This window comes from Pteronotus mesoamericanus, unplaced genomic scaffold (assembly GCF_021234165.1).
Source record: "Pteronotus mesoamericanus isolate MK-2021 breed Mesoamerican mustached bat unplaced genomic scaffold, CSHL_Meso_final contig_78, whole genome shotgun sequence".
In the NCBI taxonomy this organism is placed as follows: domain Eukaryota; kingdom Metazoa; phylum Chordata; class Mammalia; order Chiroptera; family Mormoopidae; genus Pteronotus; species Pteronotus mesoamericanus.
In genome coordinates this window covers 29311979-29337794 of record NW_026555258.1, presented here as the reverse complement: position 1 = coordinate 29337794, position 25816 = coordinate 29311979, and the positions used below count along the sequence as shown (strand labels likewise).

Here is a 25816-nt window from a genome sequence, read left to right as displayed (position 1 = left end):
ACCGTAATACTTTTAGTAAACTTTATTGTAAAGAACAAAAAAAAAAATACACCATTATTTTATAATGATTTTTCTCACCCACAAGAACATGGGTGGCAACAAGTGACTTACAAAAATATTTTTTTAAGACTCTAATAAGACAATATCTTGTCTTCTGAAGGTTTAATAGGGAGAGATGCCCCTGAAAAAAAATTTTCCCCAGGGAATCCACAGTCTCTGGCTCAACTGACCCTAAAAAAGTCCATATAGATCAACTTTCTGCCAATCGGGAGAAGATTTGTTTTCTTTGATCTGATGTCATGTGTTCACAAGCCTCTAAAACGTTTGCCAAAATTAAGGTCTGCTGAATGGTTTTTGCCTTCACCCATATTCTTCCATTCATTCCAAATACTATCTCCAGTGGGTAGAGTTTTCCCAATTCCTGTAGGATTTCACAGTTTGGAGCTAGCAGCCTGGTGAGGAAGAGGAAAAAAAATTTTAATGAAGTGGTAGGGTATAACCTAACTTTCCTTTAGGAGACTCCTTTTCTGGGCAGTTCATAGTTGCTAAAAGCCCCACCATCACTCCAAGAGCAAGGCACATGTGCTGCCCCTTTTCTTCTAAGAAGCTTTACACTTACCAGTATATCAGACATCACAACGCCAGGCTATCCTCCACGCCCTCCCTCCCCCCCCAAAAATTGACCCTCTGTCGCCTACTTTACCAAAAATGTATAAAGTTCTTCCCCTACATTGCCAGAGCACCTTAATTCTACGATTCTTTAAAATTCTATCTTGTTTTATTATCCACAGTGCTAAAAGAACACCTTAACTTACTTTCCTAACCATGTAAGTCAATCCCTAGTATTAAATTCACTACTGGAGAAGAGAAGCATTAATCCTTTCAAACCACAGGGGTGCTGCTTAGTTAATAATATGCTTCTCTAATGACCTGAACTAATTCTCCAAATCTGCAGAATAAGTAACAAAGAGTTATGCAAGATAGCTCAACTTTGGAATCTAAAACTAAAACCCTTTAATAGGGCACAGCTTTGGGTAGGTAAAGGTGTAAACACCTAACAAAGAGAATCTGCCTCTGCAAACTATTACATCTACCAGGACAGAAGAGCAGGAGCCTTCTGTGAAGGTTTGCGTAAGCCTGAAGATTACATCAGCCTAGCTGCACTGGCTCCCATTACTAGAGAAATTTGGTGATTTTGTACAACTGTAAATTGCATATGTATTAAAGTGACTTAGGGGCAAAGACCAGTTTTTACATTTGGGCTGAGTATATCAGCTATAAGGAACAGCACACCTGGGAGGAAAACCCAAACTTCATATCAACACAGAAACTACAATACCAACTACATCTGAATTCAATGTACTCATACTAAGAGGATAGGACCAAATGCATAAGTTTACAACTGTGCTTAAATGGATACTGATTTTTTTTAACTTTGAGGAGATTCAGACATTGTTACCAAGAATCCAAATCCCAAACATCAGCTGGCTTTCTGAGAAGGTATAATTATAAAAGGCAGGCCAGCCAGAAGGCATCGGGACTTACTTTCTAATTAAGCCCAAAGTCACTTTAAAAAGCAGGCCGTCCTGTCCAATCACACCCATTCCATTGGCTCGTCCACAGCTGTCAATACAAACCATCTCTGGTTCCATATCTTTATTAGCAACCACGAATTGTCCATAAATGAGATCTCCAACCTACAATGATAATTAAAAAACATCATTTTCTATGAGCAAACCATTCTACGGGTGCTACTATTCATTCTTTCCCTTGGGCAGCAATGCCAATTACCTATACAGTTTTGTGGTTAAGGGAATGACTGCACTCCAGGACTGAGTCACTCTGGAATTGGGTCTTAAAAGAGGGCAACATTCACACATGTACCTTCCCCCTTTGCCCACCAGAAAATCCTTAGACTAGGAGCTGTCTCAAAGCCAGAAAACAAATACTCTCTGGAATATACCGTCCAATATGGTAGCCATTTACCCACATGTAGTTATATAAATTCATCTTCAAGTTAATTAAAATTTGATACTTAAAATTCAGTTCCTCAGTTGCATTAACCACCTTTCAAGGTTCAACAGGCATGTGTGGTGAGGGGCTACCACACTAATCACTGTGGATGTAAAACATTAGCATCATCACAGAAAGTTCTATTATGTAGAACTTTCACTGCTCTAGGGAATTATGGAAGATTGATGGATAGGAGAAACTTCTAGCATGCTTATTATTCAAAGCAAAATGGAACAATGGTAATTCATTGACACTTCTCCACTCAAGATTTACTTTAAAACTTCACAGAGTTGAACTTCAAAATGATGGAATTAAAGAAATCGAGAGTGAACTTGTTCTGTTAAGTACCTGTTAAACTGGTGACTATAGGAACTAGAAAGAAACAAAACATTTTCTGCCTTTCAGAAATATTTGGCCTTGGAGGGCAATGGGGATGTACATATAAACAACAAACTTCATTCAGGCCAAATCTAGTTAAGTGCTAGAGCAGTTATAAGGAAAGGGTGATTGAAGAGTAAGGATGATTTTATAGACATGGTATTTGGCCTGGGTCTTAAGGGATGAATATGTGTTCCACAGCTGAAAAGGAGATAGAGCAATGCAGACAGAGGAACAGCATGAGCAAACAACAAGGGCAAGAAATTATGAGTTCGGTAGTGCTGTTAAATAGTTTGGTGTGGTTCAAGCATAACTGTGTGGGGATGGAATTATGGATGAGGGAAGACTTTTGGAGTATAATGCCAAGCAAATCTGTAGGCTTTGAAGAAAGGGGAGTGTGTGAGGCTGTCAGCTCTCAAAAGCTTGGATGAAGGGTTAACAGTGTATGGACATAGGTATTAATGATGAGGTAACTGACTAACCCCATACAAGAGGTACCTGAGGCCTGAACTTGCAAAATGGAGATGCGAGAGTGCACTTAGAGATATAATCAAATAGAATCAGTGAGATTAAGCAACAAAAGACACATGAAAGGTAAGTGAGAAGGGGCAAAGAAACCATCAAATTTCTGGTTTGGGTGCACAGGAAGAGTGTGGCTATGCTACCTGAAAAGCCCAAACAGAAAACTTGGGGAAACAAGAGTACTCTTCTGTCAGCTCCAAAAAGGGATTGTTGGGAAACACAGATATAACTGAAGTTGTCAGATGCCACTTCCAGGACCTACACTCAGGATAAATGGACGGCTGATATGGCAACTTGCACCATGTGTCCCTCCTTCCTCCCTAAGCCAATGGCTTAATTCCTTGTCCAATGACTAACAATGGAGAGAAGAGATATAACCTTTCCCCCAACATAGTAAGTATAACATAAGTACGTGACTCTAGTCCCAGAGCTGAAGCAACAAAATGAACTCTTGCAGCCTGCAATGATCACACAAATGCTCAGAGATCATCCGATAGAACTGGGAAAACAGGTCATGCTTTGGAGACAATTCAGGTAGCCTTAGGAATTCTGGATGCTTTCCTTCTTTAGAAGCCAACTTTTACCATCATTACCTGCACATTTGGTCTGTTTCTTTTAGTTGCACCTTCAAATGCCAAGTAAGACAAAGAAGCTGGCTCACTCCCTCCAACATCGACTTTGAATATATCTCCAGATTTAGCTGTCACTATGCCAATCACATGGTCTCCTTTTACTGGGACATACTACAAAAAAAAAATTAGAATGAGAGAACAACGATAAATGACAATCATTTCCAATATATCTTGAAAGATATCTTCAGCAAGTCCTTAATGGTTATTTTATTACGTTTGTCATTGGAGATATTTAGGAAATATTTTGAAATCCAAGTTTACAATTTAATACAAATCTTACAAAAACTTGATCATACTCCATTTTTAGTAAAAGGAAAACAACCACGTCATAAAACTCTCAAGTTTACAGCTTCTAAAGTCTGTTCATTTGAGCTGGTATCCCATACCTCTTCAGCATCCTTATCACGACCCTAGCCTCTGCTTGCGCGTTAAATCCAGTGGCACAGAGGGTCCTTGCAAGTAAGGAAGGCCATTTCATTGTAAGACAGTTTTCCCTACGTGAAAGTTCTTACTTATTCTTAGAGAATTTTGAGCTCCCTGTGACATCTACTAATCGAGCCTCTAAAGATAAGCCTGGTTATTCCTAATCTTCTGGATTTTGAAGACAATGGCCATGTGCCACACTCCTTTATCTCCTGGTCGCCCTTCTCAGGCCACGTTCCAGTTTGTCACAGTTCCTCGAAAGGAGACGCAGAAGTGGGCACAGACATGGTGGCTCTAGGCTAGCCTTAACAGGGTCTCCAGGGCTTGCCTCTGCCCTCCTTGCCTTTTCCCTGAAGTCTACCCAGAGCTGGGATACGATACCACTTTCACAGCCGTACCACCCGTCCGGAGTCCCATCTCACCCGTTTCTGTTGCGAGTCTACCCAGTAAACGCCGCCGCCGCCTCCGCCGCTGGGCTCCTTGTGACGGAGGCGACCACACTTGGTGACCAGCAGGCGGTCGCCACAGCGCCGCAAGCCCGGACCGCATACAACGCGCACCCGGGAGCGAACGCCGGCATTTAGACTCAGCGGTCGCTCCCCTGCACTTCCCGGGCCTTCAGCATCCTCTTGCTCGGGCAGCAGCAGCTCCTCACCCGGGAGCACCACCTGGCCCAGCACAGAGCGCGCCGCCCGTGCTCTGCCACCCGCAAGGCACTCGGCCGCAACCACCGCCGTTTCAGTCATTCCGGTCGCCACGAAAAGTTTCCGGCTTCCGCTTCTGGCACTGCGTCCAACCGTCAGCCCGCCCAAGTCTTTCCGTTTTCTGCAGTAGCTGTCTGTCGGACTTGAGCCTACGTCATTGAAGCCAGATCCTTGTGGGCAGATAGGTGCCCCAAAAGTGGCTGTGATTTTGTCTCCAGCCTGCTGCCTATCCTGCAATCGGTCCGCGGGTCCGTACGGGAAGCATTCAGCTCGAGTCGATCGCCATGCCTCTACTTCCGGTGTCTGGGGTCACACCGTCGGATACAAGACGATGGCACAAATGGTTCCGTGGGAACAATGGGAAGTGAGCTGAGGGGCTCCGGGATGGTCCTTTCCTACTCCGCCCTCAAAATGAAAAATATTTTCCTTTTCCAAAATAAAACCTTTTTGGTTGTTGCTAAAGAATATACCTATTCACATTGTGGAAAACACAAAGAATGAAAAAATAAAACGTATTTGTCTTGCCCCGTTTGTCTCCCTTGCTAGGCTTTCTGCTAGTTATTACTTGTCACCCAGAGTCTGGCACGAAATAGGTAATAACCTGATAAATGGATGCTAACATTTTAGTGTGTATTTCTCCCTAGATTTTTTTCCCCTACAAATATACACATATCATATGCACATTTCTACATAACTGAGCTACCCCCACATGGCCTAGTTAAATCCTCGCTGCTACTTTTCTCTGGAGCACACTTTAGTTGCACATGTGAGAAGCAGCTGAATTACAAATCCATAGCACTTCAGGTATATTCTTCAGATTTTTAGGGCCTTTACTTGAAATCAGTTTGGTCTGTTAACTGGTGCTTCCAAATAGCTCTTTGGTCAGATTCCCCAGCAGGGGTGAAAGCTACTGGGGACTGGAAAGGCTTGGCTCTGCTCTTATTTTTGAGGCATCTGCTTCCAATGTGCATTGTTTGATTTCTAGGATGTTTAAGACAGATCATCTCTAACACCCCATCCAAATCTGGCAACATCCTGGGGTGCGAACTGATGAAGAGGTCAACTAAAATGTAAATTTTGTTGTTTTTTCAATCAGATGGTAAGAACTGATCTTGGTCAGTTACATGAGAATAACAAGTGTTATGGGTGCTGTAACAGCCTGATCAGAGTGTCAGACCTAAAATTACAGACTATAAAATGGTTACCTCCCTTTGGGAAGGAGGAAGGTAGGGGCCAGGATAGGTACTAAATGAGTGAACCTTTAACATTTTTTTAGTTCACTGGTTTCTAAAAATTACAAATTAACTACATGCTGATTTATATACATAAATTAATAGCAAGAGTCCATGGAAGGAATGCTAATATCTTTATCCAGGTAAAGGATTTAAACATAAATGCTCAGAATTATCACTGCACAAATGAGCATCTACTTGCTACAGATGTTTTTAATCACAAAGAATTCTGGTTAAGAAGAACTAAAGAGAGTTTTAAAGATTATAAGAAAAGCAGATATAAGGACCAGGAATTACCCCAGTACATAGATAGAGCACCCAAGGAGAGCCCCTTGCCCTAGGAAGAACTGACTGAGACCTTGTTAGAGAGGGTATGGCTATGGTTCATTAAGTGGCAAGAAGTGCTTGGGAATCTGTACAAGTAGAACTTGCTAGAAATCAACCCTCCAGAAGTTGCCAGCACTTTGAGAGTGCTGAGGAAAGCTAATCCGAGGGAGGTGTCATCTGGAAGTGTGTTACAAAACTGTTGGATAAGGTGCTAGGGAAAACGGATGGCTGAAGCTGCCCTGATGCAGGAATTAACCAGAGAGCATGCTGGGGCCATGAAGCAAAACCCATTCTTCCTTCAATGCTTCTGCAGGGCCTTCTACCTGAAAAGCTTATCTTCAAGATACATAGCAAAGGAAAACTATGTTAAAGGCCCAGATCCATTTTCTCAGAACAAGCAGAGAAAGGTGAGTTTAGAACTGAGTAGCAGTACATTGATAACTATCCCAAGGTCTCATAAAGTTATAAGATCAATAAACTCATCACTAACAGCAATAATGTAGAGTTTTCTCAGGTCCAAATGGCTTCATAGGTGAATGCTACCAAACATTTAAAGAATTAATGCCCATTCTTCATAAACTCTTTCAAAAAGTAGGAGAACACATGCCAGCTCATCCTATGAGGCCAGTATTACCCTATATCGAACCAAAGCTATTACAGGAAAAGAAAACTACAGATCAATATCCCTTATGAAAGAGAAAGAAAGGGGTAGTTGTGGACAAACATCCGTTCCCTTTAAGGTCATGACATGGAAGTCATACACTGCTTCCATTTATATCCCATTGACAAGAACTTTGTTACATCATTACATCTAGCTGCAAGGGATGCTGTGTGGTCATGTACCTGGCTAAATTTAAGGGATTTTATTATTAAAGGAAGCTAGGAAACAGTCTGTCACAATGACTCCCAATGGTCTGACACCAGCCTAGCTTCCCAGCTTCATTTCCCTCAGGCCCTTTTTATATTCAGTCTGTTTGAGTCTGAGTGGGCTGTATTTTACTCTCCACAATAGTCAGGTTTCATGACATCTCTCCTCTTTAGCTTTGCTCACATTTTGTGGTGTCCCAGGATGCTTTTTCTCCTCTCCATGCTTTGTGAACCTTAACTTTTCTTCATAGTCCATCTCACCTGCCTCCAGTTACGATGAGTCTGCCTCCTAAACTCCCACAGGCTCCTTCATCTTTCCTTTTCCAGTGGCATAGAGAGTGCCGTCTGCCTTGTCTTTTCATACTTTCGACAGATTTTCTGCCCTAGTGGGAAGAGACATGTTCAAATCTGAGTTCTGTCATAAAAAAATGCTCGTGAACTTGAACAAAGTACTTAAATGTCTCAGAGCCTTGGAATTACTGGTGAGATGGCATTCATGCCCACTCTGCAGAGCTGGCATAAGGATTCAATGAGGTTATATGTGTAAAGCCCTCAGAATGGTGCCAGGGACCAAAGTGGATTCCCTCCTTCTCTGCCTCTGCCTATCCCCAAATAGTAGGTCTCCTGAGGTTAGGACATCTCTTCTTTTTCCTCTTCTTTAAAAAGTGGTTGTCCAGTACCTGATGGGCCTCAGAAAATATTTCTTAAATTTATTAATTCATTCAACAGCTTCCCTAGGCAACCACTACATGTCAAGTGCTCCTCTGGGGGTACAGTGGTGAACACATCAGAAAAATGCCTAGACTTTCAAATATGCTCTAGAGAGGAGAAAACAATGAACAGCTAAACAAAATAAAAGAACAAATTGAATGTAAAAAACATCATTAAGTATCAAGAAGAAAATAAAATTGGGTATTTGGTAGCGAGGGACTGACAGTGAATGGGAAAGTGAATGGGTAGGTGAATAGGTGGGTGCACAACTTTGTTGTTCAAATACGGCTGAGCCTGTCTAGGTTCTTCTGAGCTGCTATCCAAAGCTTGTGGACAAGTCTCCTTTCCTCCTCCTCCCCAGGCCAGCTCAGCAAAGCTGACAAGGAACTAGTCATGGTGACCAGCCTTGTCAACAGGGGTTCATACAGTGTGGCTGTCCACAGCACCAGTGCGGTGTGTATCCCACGAACTCAGGGCTCTCTGACCACATTAGTGCCCACCACCCCTGTGCAAGTTTCCGGGCCTCTTCAAACCTGAGAAAAGGAAAAAGTCCATGCCACTGTAAGGCGCAGGGAACACACACATGCCTCCAGCTCGTCCCATTGCTTGAGTTACCTTCCAGTCCCCATAATTGTGCCCACCTGCTTCTGGGCGAGTTCCAGCTTTGGTGCTAGATCCCTGGCATACATTCTCTCAAATGCACACAATTCCCCCTCTACATTGTGCCTTATTATAACCATTTTACCTGTGTGGTTCAGAGCTGTAACAACATAGGGCATGCAACTAAAATATAGAATGTGGCGGAGTCCATTTTCAAAGTTTGCATACTTTCTGTTACATTACACTGTTTGCGTTTTCAGCATGGATTTAGTCTATCTACTAACTATTCCTAATGGACTCAGACCAGTTTTGTAGGTTTTCCTTTATTTCTTGCTGCTGGCCCCAAGCATGGGCCTGTCTGCCTCCCATTTTGGAACTGCCTCCATTTACTCTTTCTCATTAAGACTGGTTGTGAAATGGGTCTTAATCCCCTAACCAATATTTACCTTTTGCTTGCCTCATCCAAAGTCAGGCCCCTTGGGTATCAGAGGTCAGGCTAATTCTTCCCAGAGAAATGGATTGAGGGTGATGACACAGTGAACATGGGGTTGTCACTAAGCTTATAATGACCTACTGATCCCTACAGTGAAATTCCTGATTCTCTGGACCATGGAACAGAAATATCTGGTCTCTGCATTTATTCTCGAGGTTGAGGGTCATCAGTCTTCCTACCCCCAAACTTCCCTCCTGACCACACCTGAGTGCAGACATTGAGAACTGCTCCCCTAGAGAATAGCACATCATCCCATTTGCCCTGCTGACAGTTTCCTGCCTAATTGCCAAACCTTTGTTCATCCAGGATCAGTTTTACAGGCATTGCCTCCCTAGTGACTGTAGGGTGTATTGTCACACCGTGGTTTCCTGAACTATTCTTCTTAGGTATTTAGTGGTTTCCAGTATTTTCTGTCCCCAAGACTAATGAGTATAGTATAGTCTTTGGAATCCAATACACTAGGATTCAGATCCCAACTCTGTCACTCTCTAGCTGTGTGACCTTGGGGAATACACGTCATCTCTCTGAGCTTTGGTTCCTTTGCCAATAAAATGTTGGCGGTAATAAAAATACTACTTCTTAGGGAAGTAAAGGGATACTTATCTAAGCTTCACTTTTCTCATAATAAAAGATTTGGGACTGGGGTCCTTACGTACTAGGAGTCTCTGAGTCTTGGCTCTGATAGTTTTGATACCAAAGGTGTTTGGAAGAGACAGAGGTGCTTATATTGAATAAAGAAGACTTCTTGGTGAATGTGGTGCTGAGCTAGGGCTCCAGTGTGCATTCCATTGGACTTGATCTAGCTATCCATCTGGAAAGTTTATTTTGCCCTGCCTTTGCCCCTTTACTCTAAACTTGGATTTTTTCATTAATGCCTATTTCATCAGGCCTTGTGTTGTATTGGCTGTATTGTGATGAATAGATTCTGCTCTGACTGCATGCTTCCTTGCAGTCTGTGCGGACTGCAGAGTCTGATCTCCCTGTTTGGAAAAAAGCAGTGCTGGAGTTTGCACTCGCTATTCCCAAGCTGATGACATAATATATGACCATTTCGAAAAGCTTGAGGTGCATGGCTTCAACCACGAAGATGCCTGGGATATATCTACCATTTCAGTTTTTTATGCCATGTCTAACTGCCTTGCTCATTTTGTCAATCTTCTTCCTGACAAATAATTCTATTTGATGGATGGAACTAATGATGTCAAAGATATCAGGAGTGAGTAAGTTGTCCTCAAAATATAAAAGGCTGAACAGAAAAGCCACTGTTTACATTCCAGGCGTGTTGCCTTAGAAGACATCAGTTGGGAAGTAGGTTTCGTTTGTGTGGTTTTTTTTTTTTATAACATCTAGTCATTGGACAGGAAAGAATTAGTAAATTGCTCCCTGTTTGCTTGATGAGATACATCCTAATTGTTGGGGGTATCCAGGGACATGTGATACCTGAGGCTACGGGAAACCTTTGCTAATTGTTAACTTCTGTTGCGATCTGAAAAAGAGCATCAGGAGCAAAGGAGTTCAGAGGATGCTTTGACATTTCTGGTGAACTGATATCTGTGAATTTCAGGAACTTAGGTTGGAATTATTTTTTGTTTTCAAAAATACTGTTACATAGGAATTGATTTTTATAGACTGTGATTTGGAATCAATTCCTTGTTAAATGGTTGTATTTATCCTTGGTTGATGTGGTTCAGCGGATTGAGTACCAGCCTGTGAACCAAAAGGTCACTGGTTCAATTTTTAGTTAGGGCACATGCCTGGGTTGCGGGCCAGGTCCCCAGTTGGGGGCATGTGAGAGGCAATCAATCATCAATGTTTCTCTCTCTCTTTCTCCCACCCTTCCCCTCTCTCTAAAAATAAATAAATAAAATCTTTAAAAAAAATCCTCCAGATGTTCCCTTGGTCACCAAATGCAAGCTTTCTGCAACATAGCTCTTGATCAAGGCCTAGAAGAGTTGTCAGTCCCCATATGTACCCCACCAGGTACCTCGAGCTCTCCTTTATTGAAGACTCTCCTTCCCTTCCTCAGAAACACCCAGTTCCTGTTAACCCTTTTCTGCAGAGTTCTTTGTTTTTATCTTCAACAGCAGTGGTGAAGGGCCTTGCATCTCTCTTGCCCTCCATGCCCTGCCTGGCAGATGTAAGCGGAGTTGACCCTGGGTTCTGGTGAGTGTAAGGTAGATTTGATTCAGGTCTCTAGCTCCCCTTTAAATTGGCTGGGTATACATGCTCCTTCCTTCAGAGAGGAAGGTTTTTGGCCTTGATAAAGTCTTGGCCAGTAACTGGGAACTGGGCAGATATTCAGGACACCAATCTGCCTTCATTTCCTGTACCAGCCACGGGCCTTTAGTGCAGAAGTTACCCGAGTCCTTAGACTCCCAGGCTGAGCAGGCAGTATACTATGACACTCACTTTGTGTGACCTGCACCTACAATGGCAATTTCTTCCCTTCACTGATCTCAGTGTTGAGGGGGACAACAGTACATAACCACGCCCAGCCTCTTCGACTAGTCAGACCCACGCACCCGTAGCCACACACAGCCACTGACAACTATAGACTGACGGTCGCACACGGAGCACAGATGCTAACTGTCCCATACAATCCGGGCCCTGGGCATCCTTAGTAGTACACACACCGCGGTCGTTCAGTGTTCCTGCTTCCGCGGTCCCCAGCGGATGATAGCCGAGGGGCGGCGCTGGTTTCCCAGCCGGCGTGGTTAGGCCGCCGCGCGCCGGAAGTGGCGGCGGGAGCGGGAGCGCTGAGCTGTAGGCCGGCGGGGCAGCAGCCCGTAGCCGGGGGCGGGGGCGTTGGTCATGTTTCCCTTCGGGCCCAGGAGCCCCGGAGGGGACCGGGCGGCCGGATCCGGGGCTGAGGAGCCGGCATCTCACGAGGGACGGGCGGCCGCTGCCGGGCCGCTCCTTTCCCCGCCGGTGCCGCCACAGTCCGGGGCTGTCGCAGCCCCTCCCCCGTCGCCCCGCGGGAGCCCTCGCAGTCCTGGCGGCCCCTCGCTGTCCCCGGCCGCGCGCGCTGGGGAGCTTGGGCAGTCCGGAGCTCTGGAGTTCTCTGCTGCTTCCGCCCAAGGAGAGCCGTCACAGTCTTCGCCACCGCGCCGGAGACCCGGGCCAGACTGCAGGGCTGGAAGCCGGGGCCGGCACGGCCTTAGCGCCAGCCTGAGCGGCCCTGGCGCCCGGCTCTTTGGGTGGCTAAGAGAGCGCAGCCTGGGCCGCGGGCTGTTCGTGGACCCGGCGCGGGACAATTTCCGCACCATGACTAACCTCTATGGTTCCATCCATCCCGCGGACTCGGTGTACCTCAGCACTCGCACCCACGGTGCCGTCTTCAACCTCGAGTACTCGCCCGACGGGTAAGCGCGGCCCCTCGGAGGGCGGGTACCCGCCTCCGCCTGGCTTGGCTGCCCAGGGTTCGCTGGCTCGGCCGGGGTCGGGCTGTGCGTGTCCGTTTGGGACTGCTGGCCTTCCTGCCCCGGGCTCTTTCTGAAGTGCTCTATCGCTGTCGGAGGCCCCAGTCGGCCCGTTGAGCTAGGCCGCCCGGGGCCTCACTTGCTCACTTTCAGGACGCCCAGGCTCTTTGTAGGGGAACGACTTAAAGCCGCATCGGCAGGTCTGTCACAGCCAGTGTAGAACTGGGGTCTTCTGGCACACAGTAAATGCTCAGTAAATACACTGAATAAATGCCCATTCTTTCCTTGTCACCCTAGGCTTGCGGTTTTCTCACGTAAGCTTGGTCTAGGGTAGAAAGCCTGCAGGTGCCCTGTATGTATCCGGTGACTGACTTGTCCAGGGGGGACAAGTATGCATTCCTTTGCTCCAGTGAGATGCTAAGACACAGCCGAGAAGTGTCTTAGGATGGACCTTGCGAAGTTCCCAGGCTCCTTTTAAGGGGGGCCAGCCTTTTTCTGGCTGATTAAATATTTATGTTTGTCCTTGATTTACTTTGGGCCAATTTTGAATATGTATCTTTTTAAAACTTAGTTTTGTGAGTGTACGAACAACTTTAACAGCAATCAGTGGAAAAAAATTTACACACTGTTCCATGATGAGGCGACATGATTAATGGAACTCTTATCCAATCAAGGCCTCTTGATTTCTAGTCATTTGCTTCGTTCTTCATTCATTGCTTCATTCAGCAAATAATTGTTGACTACGCGTATGTTCCAGATGTAGAGGTTGCAGTAATAAGCAGAACCCGCCAATGGCACCTCTTTTATTGAGCTTGGGACCAACTGGTTCAGCTAAGTGTTAATAACCATGGCAAATAATTCACAGTGTATATTTACAAATTGAGAATAGGGTGTTTGAGGTTTTCCTGAGGAAGGGACACTTAATGAAGATCAGAGAAATGAGTAGAAGATGAGTTAGTCAAGATAAGGTTGGGGAGGGGATAGAAGTATTTCAGATGGAGGAACTGGTATGTAAAAGGACCTGTGCTGAGGGGCAGCCTATCCTGTCAGAGGAGATAGATAAGCAAAACAAAAAAAATTTGCTAAAGAAAGGCCTAAAATATTCTGAGGAAGGAACAAAGCACCAGAATCTGGAGTCACAGTGAACAGGTACTATCTATTCCATTTCACTGATGCAAATGCTTCTCCTTAATTACATTTGGTGCTGGGGTCTCCTTATAGCAGTTGGGTGGAACTCGTAGCAATGAATGTGCATCAAATATAGGGAAAATTGGTGAGAGAAACTGTTTTGCAGAAGTTTATTCTTGGACCTCCTCGCTCTTCTCTTTTAACCAAGCCCTATTCTTTAGGTTCCTCCCAAAATACCATGAGTCTGTTCCTTGTAAACATTCAGTTCCTCTCTTCCCTGTCTCCTACCTTTTCTGTCAGGCGTTCAGAAGCAGCCATTTGGAGATGAGATTATAGGTAGAAAATGAGAGGGATAGAATGAGTTATGATGAAGAAATTCCATTGCCTAATGATATTAAAATGAGGAGTATATTACTGATAGTTCTTGTGTGAATCTGGACTACATTTGTCCATAGAAACATTAGTGTAAAAAGTGGTTAGGTACTCTGATACTTAAAACAATTCAATAATCTTTAATTACCCAGTTAATATATACTTATTATAGAAAATCTAGGCAATAAATGAACAAAAAGAAGCTAAACAAAACTTACGATACCAGAGATTAATTGGATATCCAAGGACATTTTTTCTTTGTGTATGTATATTTTAATATAAACGTGGAATCATGCTGTTTTGTAGCCTGATTTTTTTCATACAATATATTGTGAATTACCTATGTTAATATATCTATTTCTATAACATCATTTAAAATTTTTATTAGTTTGAATAAAGCCTCTATAAACAAATATTTTAGATTTATATCCTTATAATAAATCCCTGAAATGAATTAAAGGTTATGAAGATTTTGGATACCTGGTATCACATTGTTCCCTGTGAAGACTATACCAGTTCTCAATTGTATCAGACACATATGAAAGTGCTTCTCTCTCCTTACCCTTGCCAACATTGCGTATAGCAATTCTTTTTCATCTGTGTTATGGTGAAAGGTGAAAATAGTTTAGTGTTTTAATTTTTTAGTATCTTACTACATCTATTAATATAACCCAAATTTTTATAGGACTGAAAATTTTTAGAAAAAAATGATGTATCTGTGTTAAATGAGATAATTTCTTATATCCTTCAATTTTATATGAGTTAAATCAACTTAATGGGTACCATAACCACTGTCACTTACTTTCAGTACAGAGAAGAAGAGGTGACACAGAAGGTAATAATTAAAATTATAAATTTAATAGAGACTGGACTAGAATTTGGCACTAAAAAATAAATGAAAAGATACATAGATTAGGAGATAATTTCTAAAGAAACCCAAAAATGTTTTAAGCAGTAGTCATATTGTCAAATAAGTGTATTACCTCCTAAAATGACATTTTGAAAAAGGACATTTGATAATATTAATAGATTGGAGAGATAATAATATGTGGGACTTTCTCAAGCAATTCTGTGAGAATATATTAGGCATTGCTGAAGAGGGAATTAATGTATTGGAAAATAGAAGTGAAGAAATTATTCAGATTGTAGATGAAAGACACAAAGACTGAAAATAGAAAGAAGCTTTGGTGACATGATGAATAGAGAGAAAAAGCATACCATATATTTGATCAGTTGCTGAAGAAAATGAGGTATTGAATAGATAAGATAATGCCTATTTGAAGAGATAATAGGTGAGAACTTCCCAGCATTGGGGAAAAAAACACTAAGCCATGATTTAAGAAGCCCAGCATTCCTGAGCAGGAATCCTTCCTAGACATATAATGACAACAAATATAAAATCTTAAAAGCTAGCGAAAAAGACCTTCAAAGCAGTAGTTATAAAGGCAATTAGTCAAAAATAATAGTGTAAATCAGAGGACAGTGGTGATTATTTTTAGTATACTGGGGAAAAAACCCTGCCAATTTAGATGTCTATATCCAGCAAAGATGGGTTCTTTGGCTCTTGTCAAGAACGAAGATGAAATAAATACCATTTATATAAGCAAAGCTGAGTGAATTTGCTACCAAACCTTTAAAAATGGAATTCTAAGTTCAAAGAGAATAAAATGTATTCAAATGGAAGGTCTGAGATGGTCAAAGGAATGAAGAACAAAGAAAATGGAAAGTATCTATGTAAAACTAATTTTGTCTTTTGGGATTAAAAAGATTGAACTAAAATAGAAGAAAATAGCATATAAATTATGAAGGAATATTCTAAATTCCTTATGTTTTTTGGAGGAAGAATTATGATACTTTAGGTTTTAATAAAGTTTACTGTGCATTTTAAAATTTGCAAGGCAACCACCAAAAGAGAAGAAATAATATATTATTTCTAGACTAGTAGAAGAAAAAGGTGGAATAACAAAAATTCTGAAAGAGGGTAAGAAAGGGAAAGAGAAAATAGAAAAGGTATAATAAATAAAAAGCACAAAGAATGGCTAAAAATAAATCCATATTTACTAATTAATAATAAATATAGAGGTACTGAATGTTCAAAATGATAAAGATTATTCAAACACATTTTAAAAAGAAATTTGGTGAGCTTTATTAATGTCATATAAAATAGGCTTTAAGGGAAAAAAAATTACTAGAAAAATGTAAGGTCACTACACAATAAAGAAGCTCTACTCACCTGGAAAACAGTTATAAACTTGAGTAATTCTTTTAGATTTAAAATACATACCTCAAAAATTGTTAACTTCAAGGAGAAAACAGACAAATTTATCATAGGGGAAGATTTTCATACACATCATAGTATATTTCAGTTAATCAGACAAATACAAACATAGGAAGGATTCACAAGATATAAACAACACTACTTACAATTTTGCTGTAAAGGGCATATATAGAATGCTGCATTTAGGCCTGCTATTCAGCTAGTACACATTGGTTCAGCAGTACCAGTTGTTAAAGTATTGCTATAAGTCCATAATAGTTGAATGGTTACTGCCCGGAGCCCACTGAGTGCCCTCTTAATGCTTCAGCACCTTCCATGGGACCTCCCAGAATAATCCTTTACATAGTAACTAAAGAATTCAGAACTGGCACAGCAAGCTGCCAACAAATATCTCACTGGAGAACTGTCCGCATCCATTCTAATTGCTTTTCTCCCATGCCAGGTACTCTCCCACTCAAAAAAACAGATCCATAGACAAATGCCCATTGGCTTCTCTTAGTGTGGGGCCACCTGCCTTTATCAGGCACCCTTCCACTTTCATGTAGTCATTTATAAATGAGAACTGCAGCCTCTGGGAAGAAACAAATGAAGAGAGCAGTCGAATGAGAGTAATAGTACTATTGCAGGCACCATCCAAACATGAACTCGTGGCATACTGTGCACTTCCATGGCAGGACAGAATCTATAGCAGATGAATGAAGCCTAAGGGGATGGTTTATGGATAAATGACTCCTGGGATGCAGATTGCTGATTTTATTTTTCCTATTGAATTTCTCTATTATTTAGTGGGATAATTTTGCTAAAACTCACTGAATACCTGCCAACCATGGGCATTAATAACACTAATTTTATTAATGAAAATAGCTACCAACGTAAATCTCTATACCAGATACATTTAGCTGAGTGAGCTAAGAAACAGAAAGGTCATATACAAAGGGTTTGTACCCTGGCTTATGCACATAACTGTGGTATTACATTACCTCTCATCTGGGATGAGGGATTAAGTTTGATATGATTAAATATGATATATCAGTAAACTACTTTTGTAACTTAGTAACTAATTAAATACATATTGAGTACACAAAATTTACAGCAAGCATTATAAAGACAAAAAAATTTAATATGCTTACTGTTACTTCAGCAGAGGTTAAAAAGAGGATTCAGCCCCATGAACAACTCTGTTGATGTTACTAGTGTTTTTTCTTTTTTTTTTTGTAACTTATCAAGACTACAAGTTTTGTAATGACTACCTATTTAATGTGGAAATTCTTGGAAGGGTTTTATGCAGTTTTCTACGTCCATGGTTTAGACAAAGGCATCTGAATGAAACAAGATTTTGGCTACAATTTCCAAATATTAATAAATGATTGAAAGTTACTAAAATAATTTGATGAACAATTTGACTTACAACTAATATCATTTGGAAAGCATTTTTATAATCTATAGGTTTATTAAGACAATGTTTTACATTTTATTCATATGTTAATTTATATTACCAATAAATGTTTAACATTTTTGAATACCACACTTGACTATATATAGATATATATATATATAATAGCTACCTCTTGTTTTTTTTTAAACACACAAGGGAAATTTATAAAATTTTCACTTAAAAGGCCACGTGTTTCAAAAGATTGTCATAGCATACAGTTTCTCAGTACAATGTGATTGCTATTAATTAATAGCAACAATAACTTAAAAAACTCATGTGTTTTCAAGTTAAGAAGGATTAATGAGCCAAAGGAGAAAGAACAATGGAAATTAGAAATATTTAGAACTAAGTGATAATGGAAATAACCACGTGTCTCAAAACTTGTGGGATAGATATAAGTAAAACAGTTCTTAATAGGAACTTAAAGACTAATAAACTGGAATTGAAGACAAGGAAAACTAATGAGCTAAGTATCCATCTCCAAAAAAAATAGTTATCTGCAAATAATAGCAAAGTAAATCTGAAGAAAGGATAAAGAGGAAATTTGGTAACAAAGAGTAGAATTAGTGAAATTTTAAAATTCAATTGCACTGCCCAACTGAGAGAAAAATTTGTACTTGAAAAGACAAATAAAATTGGGAAAAATTCATTGATCAAGAGAATGCCCAACTAAATAATATTAAGAAGGAAAAGGGCAGTACAACTTCAGATGCAAAAGGCAGATATTGTAGCTTTCCAGAAGTAGCAAAGTAGATCGTTTGGTTTCTGAGAAAAATTGTAAAAACTAGAGAAAATGCAAAATATTTAGTCTAAGATAGACAAACCTTGTTTGGAACGCTTTGGAAAATTGAGACAATGAGGAAATTTTAGGGCCAAGATCTGTGGAAAGAGGGAAGCCAGAGATGTGAGCTCGCTATTTTAGTCAAATGTATCTGGCAATATGGTAGACATGAAAGGGTGATTTGACATTAGAAAATAAATTAATGTAAATCACTTCAATAACATCCTAAAGGAAAAACATAAGATAATTTCAATTAATATTGGAAAGTGTTTCATACATTTTAACATATATTAATGAAAAAAAGAACCTTAGCAAATTTGTTGTAGAAGAGGGCTTTCTTAATCCAAATAATAGGAATTTGATAGCAATTACTTTTGATAAAGAAATACATAGTTTTGTTGTATAAGATCTTTTTCCTCTGAGTTGCCTCATGTATGCATGCTTTTCTGCACCCAGCCATTTTCATTTAAAAACGTGTTTTGGAGTTCTTTTAAATATCATATCCATATACAGCTATCCCTTTCTTTTCAAAAGTTGTACCATATTGCAAAGTGTTGAGTACCATGACTTATATAATCAATCATTCCTTCTGTGTACATTTAGGTTTCTTCCAATTTTTTCTTACAATGAAGCATATATTCTTTGTATTTATGAACGATTGTGTCTCTGGCTTAGATACTTAGAAAAAAAATTGCTGAGTCAAAAGGTATGCACATTTAAAATTTTGATAGATACTGCTAATCTCCAAACATAAACTGTACGAGTTTATACTCCACCATAATATATGAGAGTACCATTTTCTACTAATGCCAATAATGGATAGTGTCAATATTTTAAATATTTGCTACTAACATGAGCAAAAGAATTATTCACTTATAGTTTATGTAATTATAAATAAATGAGTATCAAGAACCAGAGAATGCTAGAAAACTAAACAAGAGAAATATGTCATTTGCTTTCAGGTCAGTGCTGACAGTTGCCTGTGAACAGACCGAAGTTCTCCTTTTTGACCCTATTTCATCAAAGCACATAAAAACACTTTCTGAAGCTCATGAAGACTGTGTTAATAATATCAGGTTAGTATTATGGTGAAAAAGTGTGACCCAAAATACTCTGTTTTGGAAGTTTGTGAAAATGTGTAATGCCTAGTCCAGCAGTGCTAGATGATACACATTTGTGAACTGTGAATCTTACCCCTTGTGAAACTTATCCTTTTAATTATAAAACTTACTGTTAACTATTTTGAATTGGAATCTTTCTAAAATGCATTTTTTCACTTTCATGTGATTTTCTTTTTCTTTTCATATGTTAGGGTCATAGTTATGAACCTGAGCCAGTATTATAATAGTCCTGTAATGCCTTTAGGCTAATGATCTGTGTAGAATTATGGCAGTCCTAATACTAAATGTGTTGCACCACGACCCCCAAAACTCATACTATTGAGGGGAAAAAGCACATATGCACAGAGAACTTCTTTATAGCATTGTTGGAAGCTCCTTAAATTCACAGTAATGTGGGAAGTAGATAACAATTGAACATCTTGGTGGATTAATATGCAGTCATTAAAATGATGGTCACAAAGACTACATGTCAACATAGACAAATGCTTGGGATAATATAGGTTAATATCATGATAAAAATTGTTCAAATATGACATGATGCAGAAGAAAAAAGATTAGTGGGAAATATTTTAAGATGCTAACAGTGGAAGAGTTAGAATGGATGGATTATGAGTAATTTTTCTATTTTCTAAACTTTACGTAAAGAGATCATATTTTTATAATTATTTTTAATTTTCAAAAAATACAAAAGAAATGTGGAAATTACTTTTAGTCAAGATGACATACTGAGTTTTAATGTAGCCCCTATGCTCCAAACACATAGAACAAAAGATTAAATAGCACAAAATATATACCCAGGCTGTGAAACAACAAAAAAAAATTTTGTGGGCCATAAATTGAACACAGACACAAAATAACCTGCTGGATTTAAACCACAATCCCACTGGGCTTTCAGTCTGGCACTGACATGCAGTCATTTGGCTCTTGTCAGGAATCAAAAGTCTAAACTACCTCACGTGAGGCAGAAACCACATAAAGCCAGGGTTTGGTTGAAATGTCTGTCTCATTTCTGAAAGGCTGAAAAATGGAAAAAGCTATTAACTGCCCAGAGCTATAGATTTTAGTTGATCAAGACACAGACTCATGACACGGAATTAATGAAGCCATTAATGGCCTAATGTGTATATGTGACAGCTCCAATATGCTCCATCATGAAACTGGAGGCCTTAATGTCATTATAAAGTCTAGTTGTGGATTAGAGGTCCAGAAATCCAAGTGGGGAAAACTATAAAACCATTAAATAGGAAGAAAGAGAGAAAAACAATTAAAAACCTTTCCTACTCAAAATGAATCTACAACCAAAATTCCAAAACTCATGAAGACATCTAATATTAATGTCATGACAAAATCAGTGATCAGAATAGGCATTTTCTCTGGATGAAATTAATTTTATGGAGTAGTCCAACAAAGACTTTATTTTTAAAAATAAATTATTTTATTTATTTTTTTTGACTAGGTAATACATGCACGTGGTACAAAATTCAAAGATACAAAAGGGTAAACAGTGAAAAGTAAGTCTGTCTCCCACCTCTGTCCCCTAGCCACCCAGTTCCCCTCCCCAGAGGCAACCACTATTACCAATATTTTGCTATCTTTTCTGAGATAGTTTGTGCATGTACAAGCATATACACACACATACATACACTTTTATATAAATGGTAGCATTCTACACATACTATTATGTACTTTGGCTTTTTTACTTCATAGCATATTTAGAAATCATTCCATATTAGTGTCCATGGGATGATCTTATTCTTTTTAACGGCTGCATAGTATTCCATTGATTGGAAGAAACTTTAAAGCATTTTTAGGATGCTCAAAGAAGTAAGTTAAGGGATACTTTCCATTTAAAGATAGCTCAAAAATTATGGAACAAAAGAGATGCAAGAAGAACAGGTTAATGTGGAAATGAACCAACTAGAACTCTTTGTAGTTGGTATATAAAAAACTTAGTAGATGGGATAAATTTATTCTTTACCCCATTGATGGCAGAATTAATGAGTTAGAAACTAAAAACTTCATTCAGAACACAGAAAAAAAGATATAAATATGAAAGAATAGTTAAAAGACATAGAGAATTAATTGAGAGACTCCAAAATATGTATATGAATTACCAAAAAAAAAAAGAGAGAGAAGATTTGTGGAGAACTAATTTTTGAAGACACATAGGTTGAGAATTGTTAGCATTGAAGAAGGACCTGAGTCATTCCATCAGGAGCAAACTCTAGAATGTCAGGTAGGTTAAACAAGAAAAGATCGACATCTAGACAGATTGTAGTGAAACTACAATGTCAAAGATAAAGATAAATATCATAAAAGCCATCAAAGTTGGAAGCCAGATGACCTATAGAGGCATGATAATTAAATTAATGAAAGGTTTCTTACCAGCAACAGTTGATGCTAGGAGAAAATGGAATATTATCTTAAATACTAAAGCAATACCTTATAACCAGGTTAACTGTTATTTTAGAATGAAGAATTTTAATTAGGTGAAATGGTAAATGTTATTAATTATTAATAGCAGAAAGATAATTCAGGGGTTTTGGGGGAGTGCACTTAAAACAAAATTAAAATTCTAGATTAGCACCATCAATAAAATTGTAATTCTGGCTCAACATGTAATTTAAAATTTTCTAGTTACATTAAAAAAGAAAATAGAAACATTTGAAATTAATTTTTAATAATGCATTTTATTTCACCCAGTATGCCCAAAATATTATTTCAGCATGTAATCAGTATAAAACTTATTGAGATATTTTACTTATATTTTTTCATGCTACATCTCAAAATCCAGTATGTATTTTACACTTAAGAGTACATCTCACTTCAGACTGGCCCCATATCAAAGATTCAACAGCCACATGTGCCTAATGGCTACCAAATTAGACAAAATAGTTGTAGAGAGTAACAAAAAATAGGTTGTATGTATAGGGTTGTTTTGGTCAGTGGGAAGGTATAACATGTTCATAACATGTTATGTTATAACATGTCTCTATTATGTTCAGGAAGAAATAGAAATATAAAGTAATTTCTGACTCAGAACAATATATAAATATATACAATAAAAAACTAAACTAAAAGTAATTAAAATAATAGAAATACAGTTCACAACTTTGAAACCAGCAGAAGAGGAGGGAAAAAAAGAATATTGAAAACTTGCTCAGTTCAGAAGACAGGCAAGCATAAAAAAGTAGATAAATAAAGTAAAGGAAAGGAAAGATACAATAAGTAGAAAATAAGAAGTAAAAATAGTTCCAAATGCATGTGTAGTTCACAGTAAGTATAAATGGATTGATCTTTGTTAAAAGACACAGAGACAGCAATTTGAATGAAAAACAAAATTATTTATATACTCTTTATAGAGACATCAAAAATAAAGACTGCCCAGAAATGGAAAAAGAAAACTGATGTAGGTTATCATTATTAGATAGATGGAAGACCAAAATCTTTAGTACGGATAAAATGCAATAGCAAATATTTTTTAAAAAGAAAAACCCACCAAGAAGATAAGTAATCATTAAATGGTATATAACTTGAAATATATGTGTACAAAGCAAAGATGGAATGATAAGGAATTACAAGTCTATAGTCATAGTGGGAGGTTTTAATACAGTTTTGTCCAAAACTAGTAAATCAAGCAGATAAAAACTAGGGTATAGAAGATAAACTAGAAATGCTGCATAAAATTTTAAACACACACGCATATATTATTTATTTATTTATTTTAGTGTGTAGGTGAGCTGATAAGAAAGGAGTCCTAGGGCCAAAAATGAAGTGGAAGCAGGAATGCAAGAAAATAAACGAGCATTCAAGCTGGGGGTTTTTTTTTGTTGTTTTCTTGGGGTTTTTTTGTTTTGTTTTTTTTACCATGGCGGCATCGGCCAAATGCTGATGACCTTGAGTTTCTGTTTTGATGTGTATGAGGAGTACAGAGGACAGGAGAGTTAATTCTGCAGCCTGTTGAAGGTGAGGAGTCTAGTAGAAAACTCTGCAGAAGGTTGGGGCTCCAAAGGGTATATTTTTAGCACAAAGGTGATCTAAAAAGAACTCATTGTGTTCATCTAGACTGTGGCATTGGGTACAGGGGTGTTAAAAATTCTCCATGAATTTCTAACCACAAGCCAGCCTTCAAGCATGAGTGGTGCCTAAATTCACATTATCACATGTTCCAAAAACAAATGCAAATCTTCTCTGGAGAAGAAAACTCAGTATCTTCTTGGGAAAGAAGTCAGTTCTTCCCAAATTAGTCTATATATTTAGTGCAGTTTTAATAAAAATATCAGCCTTTTTTTAAACTTGATTTTAAAATGAACAGCAAAGTGCCAAGAATATCTGAGACTATTTTAAAGAGGACTAAGATGGTGTGAGTACTCACCTCTCCCGATATCAAACATAGGCTTAGGACAAGGATAGATTAAGTGACCATCTGAATGGAATAGAGCTTCCTGAAACTTGACACATGATAGCAGGGGCGTTATAATCAGTGTGGGGGCAGGAGTGTGGAAAACCGAGAATTAGTAATATATATGAAAAAATAAAATAAAATTAGATTTTGGTCTCATACCCTAACTAGAAGTAACTGCCAGTTAGATTAAAGACTTGATTATAAAAGCAAACCTTTAAAGCTTTAGATGAAATATAGAATATATTTATGTTCGAAGTACGGGAAGGGATTTTGTAACAAAAAAAGCATAAACCATTAAGGATTAATAAGTTCAACTACATTAAAATTTAAAACTTTATTGTACCCAAAGACATAAGAGTATGAGAAGATAAACTAGGGGCTGGTGGGAGAAGATAGTTTCATTGCAAATAACTAAAAAAAGGATTAATATCCAGAATATATGAGACAATTATCCTGGAACAAAATAGGCAGAGAATTACATAAGAGAAACTAAAATGAGCAATAAAAATGAAAAGATTTTCAAGCTTACTAATTTATCATAGAAATGCAAATAAAGATAAAAATGAAGAAATACCAAATATTGACAAAGATGTTGAAAAATAGAAACTCTTAGATAGTATTGATGGAGTATAAATTGGTAATATTATTTTGAAGAGAAATATAGCAACATCTGGTAAAACTGAAGATCAGTTTTTTAAAAAAGTACACGTGAGCCGGGAAATAAGGTTTATTATTTAGATAGAAGTTGGAAATAGATCTACAAGAGGAAGATAAATTTTGGTATACTTATACAATGGAATACTATACATCAGTTAAAATAAATGAACTAGAAGAATAAGCATCTGGAATACATCTCAGAAATTCAAAGTTGAGCCAGAAAAGCAAATTGTAGAATGAGCTGTACAGTGTGATACCATTTATATAAAATTTGAAAATATGCAAACACAAGCTTGATGAGGGCATGTATTTGTATGTTTGTTCTCTGCTTTATCCCCAGCACCTAGCACTGTGCCTAGTACATAGTGGGTGCTCATTAAGTATTCACAGAATAAAGTGCAAAACAATGTTATCGATTGTTTATGGCTATATACTTAGGAATTTATGGTTTAAAAACTTGCATGGGGAGTGCCAAACAACAAATTTTAGATAGTGGTTCCCTCTGGAGAGGGAGGGAGGGGAATGGGATTGGGGAGGGATATACAGGGTACTTCAACTGTGTTTGTAATGTTTTAAAAAATCTGAATGATACAAAATGTTAAAATTTGATAAAGCTGGGTGGTGGGTATCACAGGTGTTTGTTATATTCTTGATAATTTTCTCTATGTCTCTAATATTTTACAATTTAAAAATTTGTTACGTCAAAAAGAAAAGACATATCAAGTTGTTTGCCCCTACTCAAAATGATCTCTGACTAATCTGTTACTAGAATTTGTGTTCCTTATCAAGGTCAGCTCTCATTTGTGCTTTCCGTGTGCCTGACCTAGTACCCTACACCTACAAATTTGAATCTGCTTCTTATCTGTTGGTTAGAGAAGCAGATTCTGAAGCATTTTTAGAAGTACATATAAATTAAGAGTTTTGAGTAAAGATCTGAGGAGTCCCTGTGTGAGCTTAAGTGCGTTACTTAATAATGCTAACTTCCATTTTTTGATTGCTTACGTGTGCCAAACCTTTCGTGAAACACTTTTCATACATTATTTTGTTTAATCCTCACTGTATCCTGATGTGAGACAGATATCATACCAGTTTTAAGGAATGATGTGAGACAGATATCATACCAGTTTTAAGTCAGATAAAGAGACTTGCCCAGGTCTTATGTATAAGCAGTAAGGCTGGAATTCATGCTCAGTTCCATTAGACCACGTCACTGTACCGTTCAGAGAGGTGGGCATGCACTTCCTGGTTTGGTTCTAGATAGTCATTTTGTACATACTTATTAATGTCTCCGAGTTCATTTCATAGTTTTGACATTTGC

General features: G+C 38.7%; 2 protein-coding genes across 2 annotated transcripts in view; one reads left to right on the top strand and one right to left on the bottom strand.

Moving 5' to 3' along the window:
- Positions 1-52: 52 nt before the first annotated feature.
- EXOSC3 (exosome component 3) lies at positions 53-4954 on the bottom strand. Its single transcript, XM_054584963.1, has 4 exons — positions 4391-4954; positions 3507-3656; positions 1546-1697; positions 53-452 (listed from the first exon to the last, which is right to left on the bottom strand). The coding sequence occupies exons 1-4, from the start codon at positions 4712-4714 to the stop codon at positions 251-253; spliced, it is 828 nt and encodes a 275-aa protein (XP_054440938.1). The 5' UTR covers positions 4715-4954; the 3' UTR covers positions 53-250.
- Positions 4955-11639: 6685 nt separating this feature from the next.
- DCAF10 (DDB1 and CUL4 associated factor 10) overlaps positions 11640-25816 on the top strand; it is a 39909-nt gene continuing 25732 nt past the window's right edge. The window contains exons 1-2 of the mRNA XM_054584640.1: positions 11640-12264; positions 19278-19391. Coding sequence (XP_054440615.1) covers positions 11714-12264; positions 19278-19391 — 665 coding nt within the window. The 5' untranslated portion in view covers positions 11640-11713. The remainder of the gene's footprint in view (positions 12265-19277; positions 19392-25816) is intronic.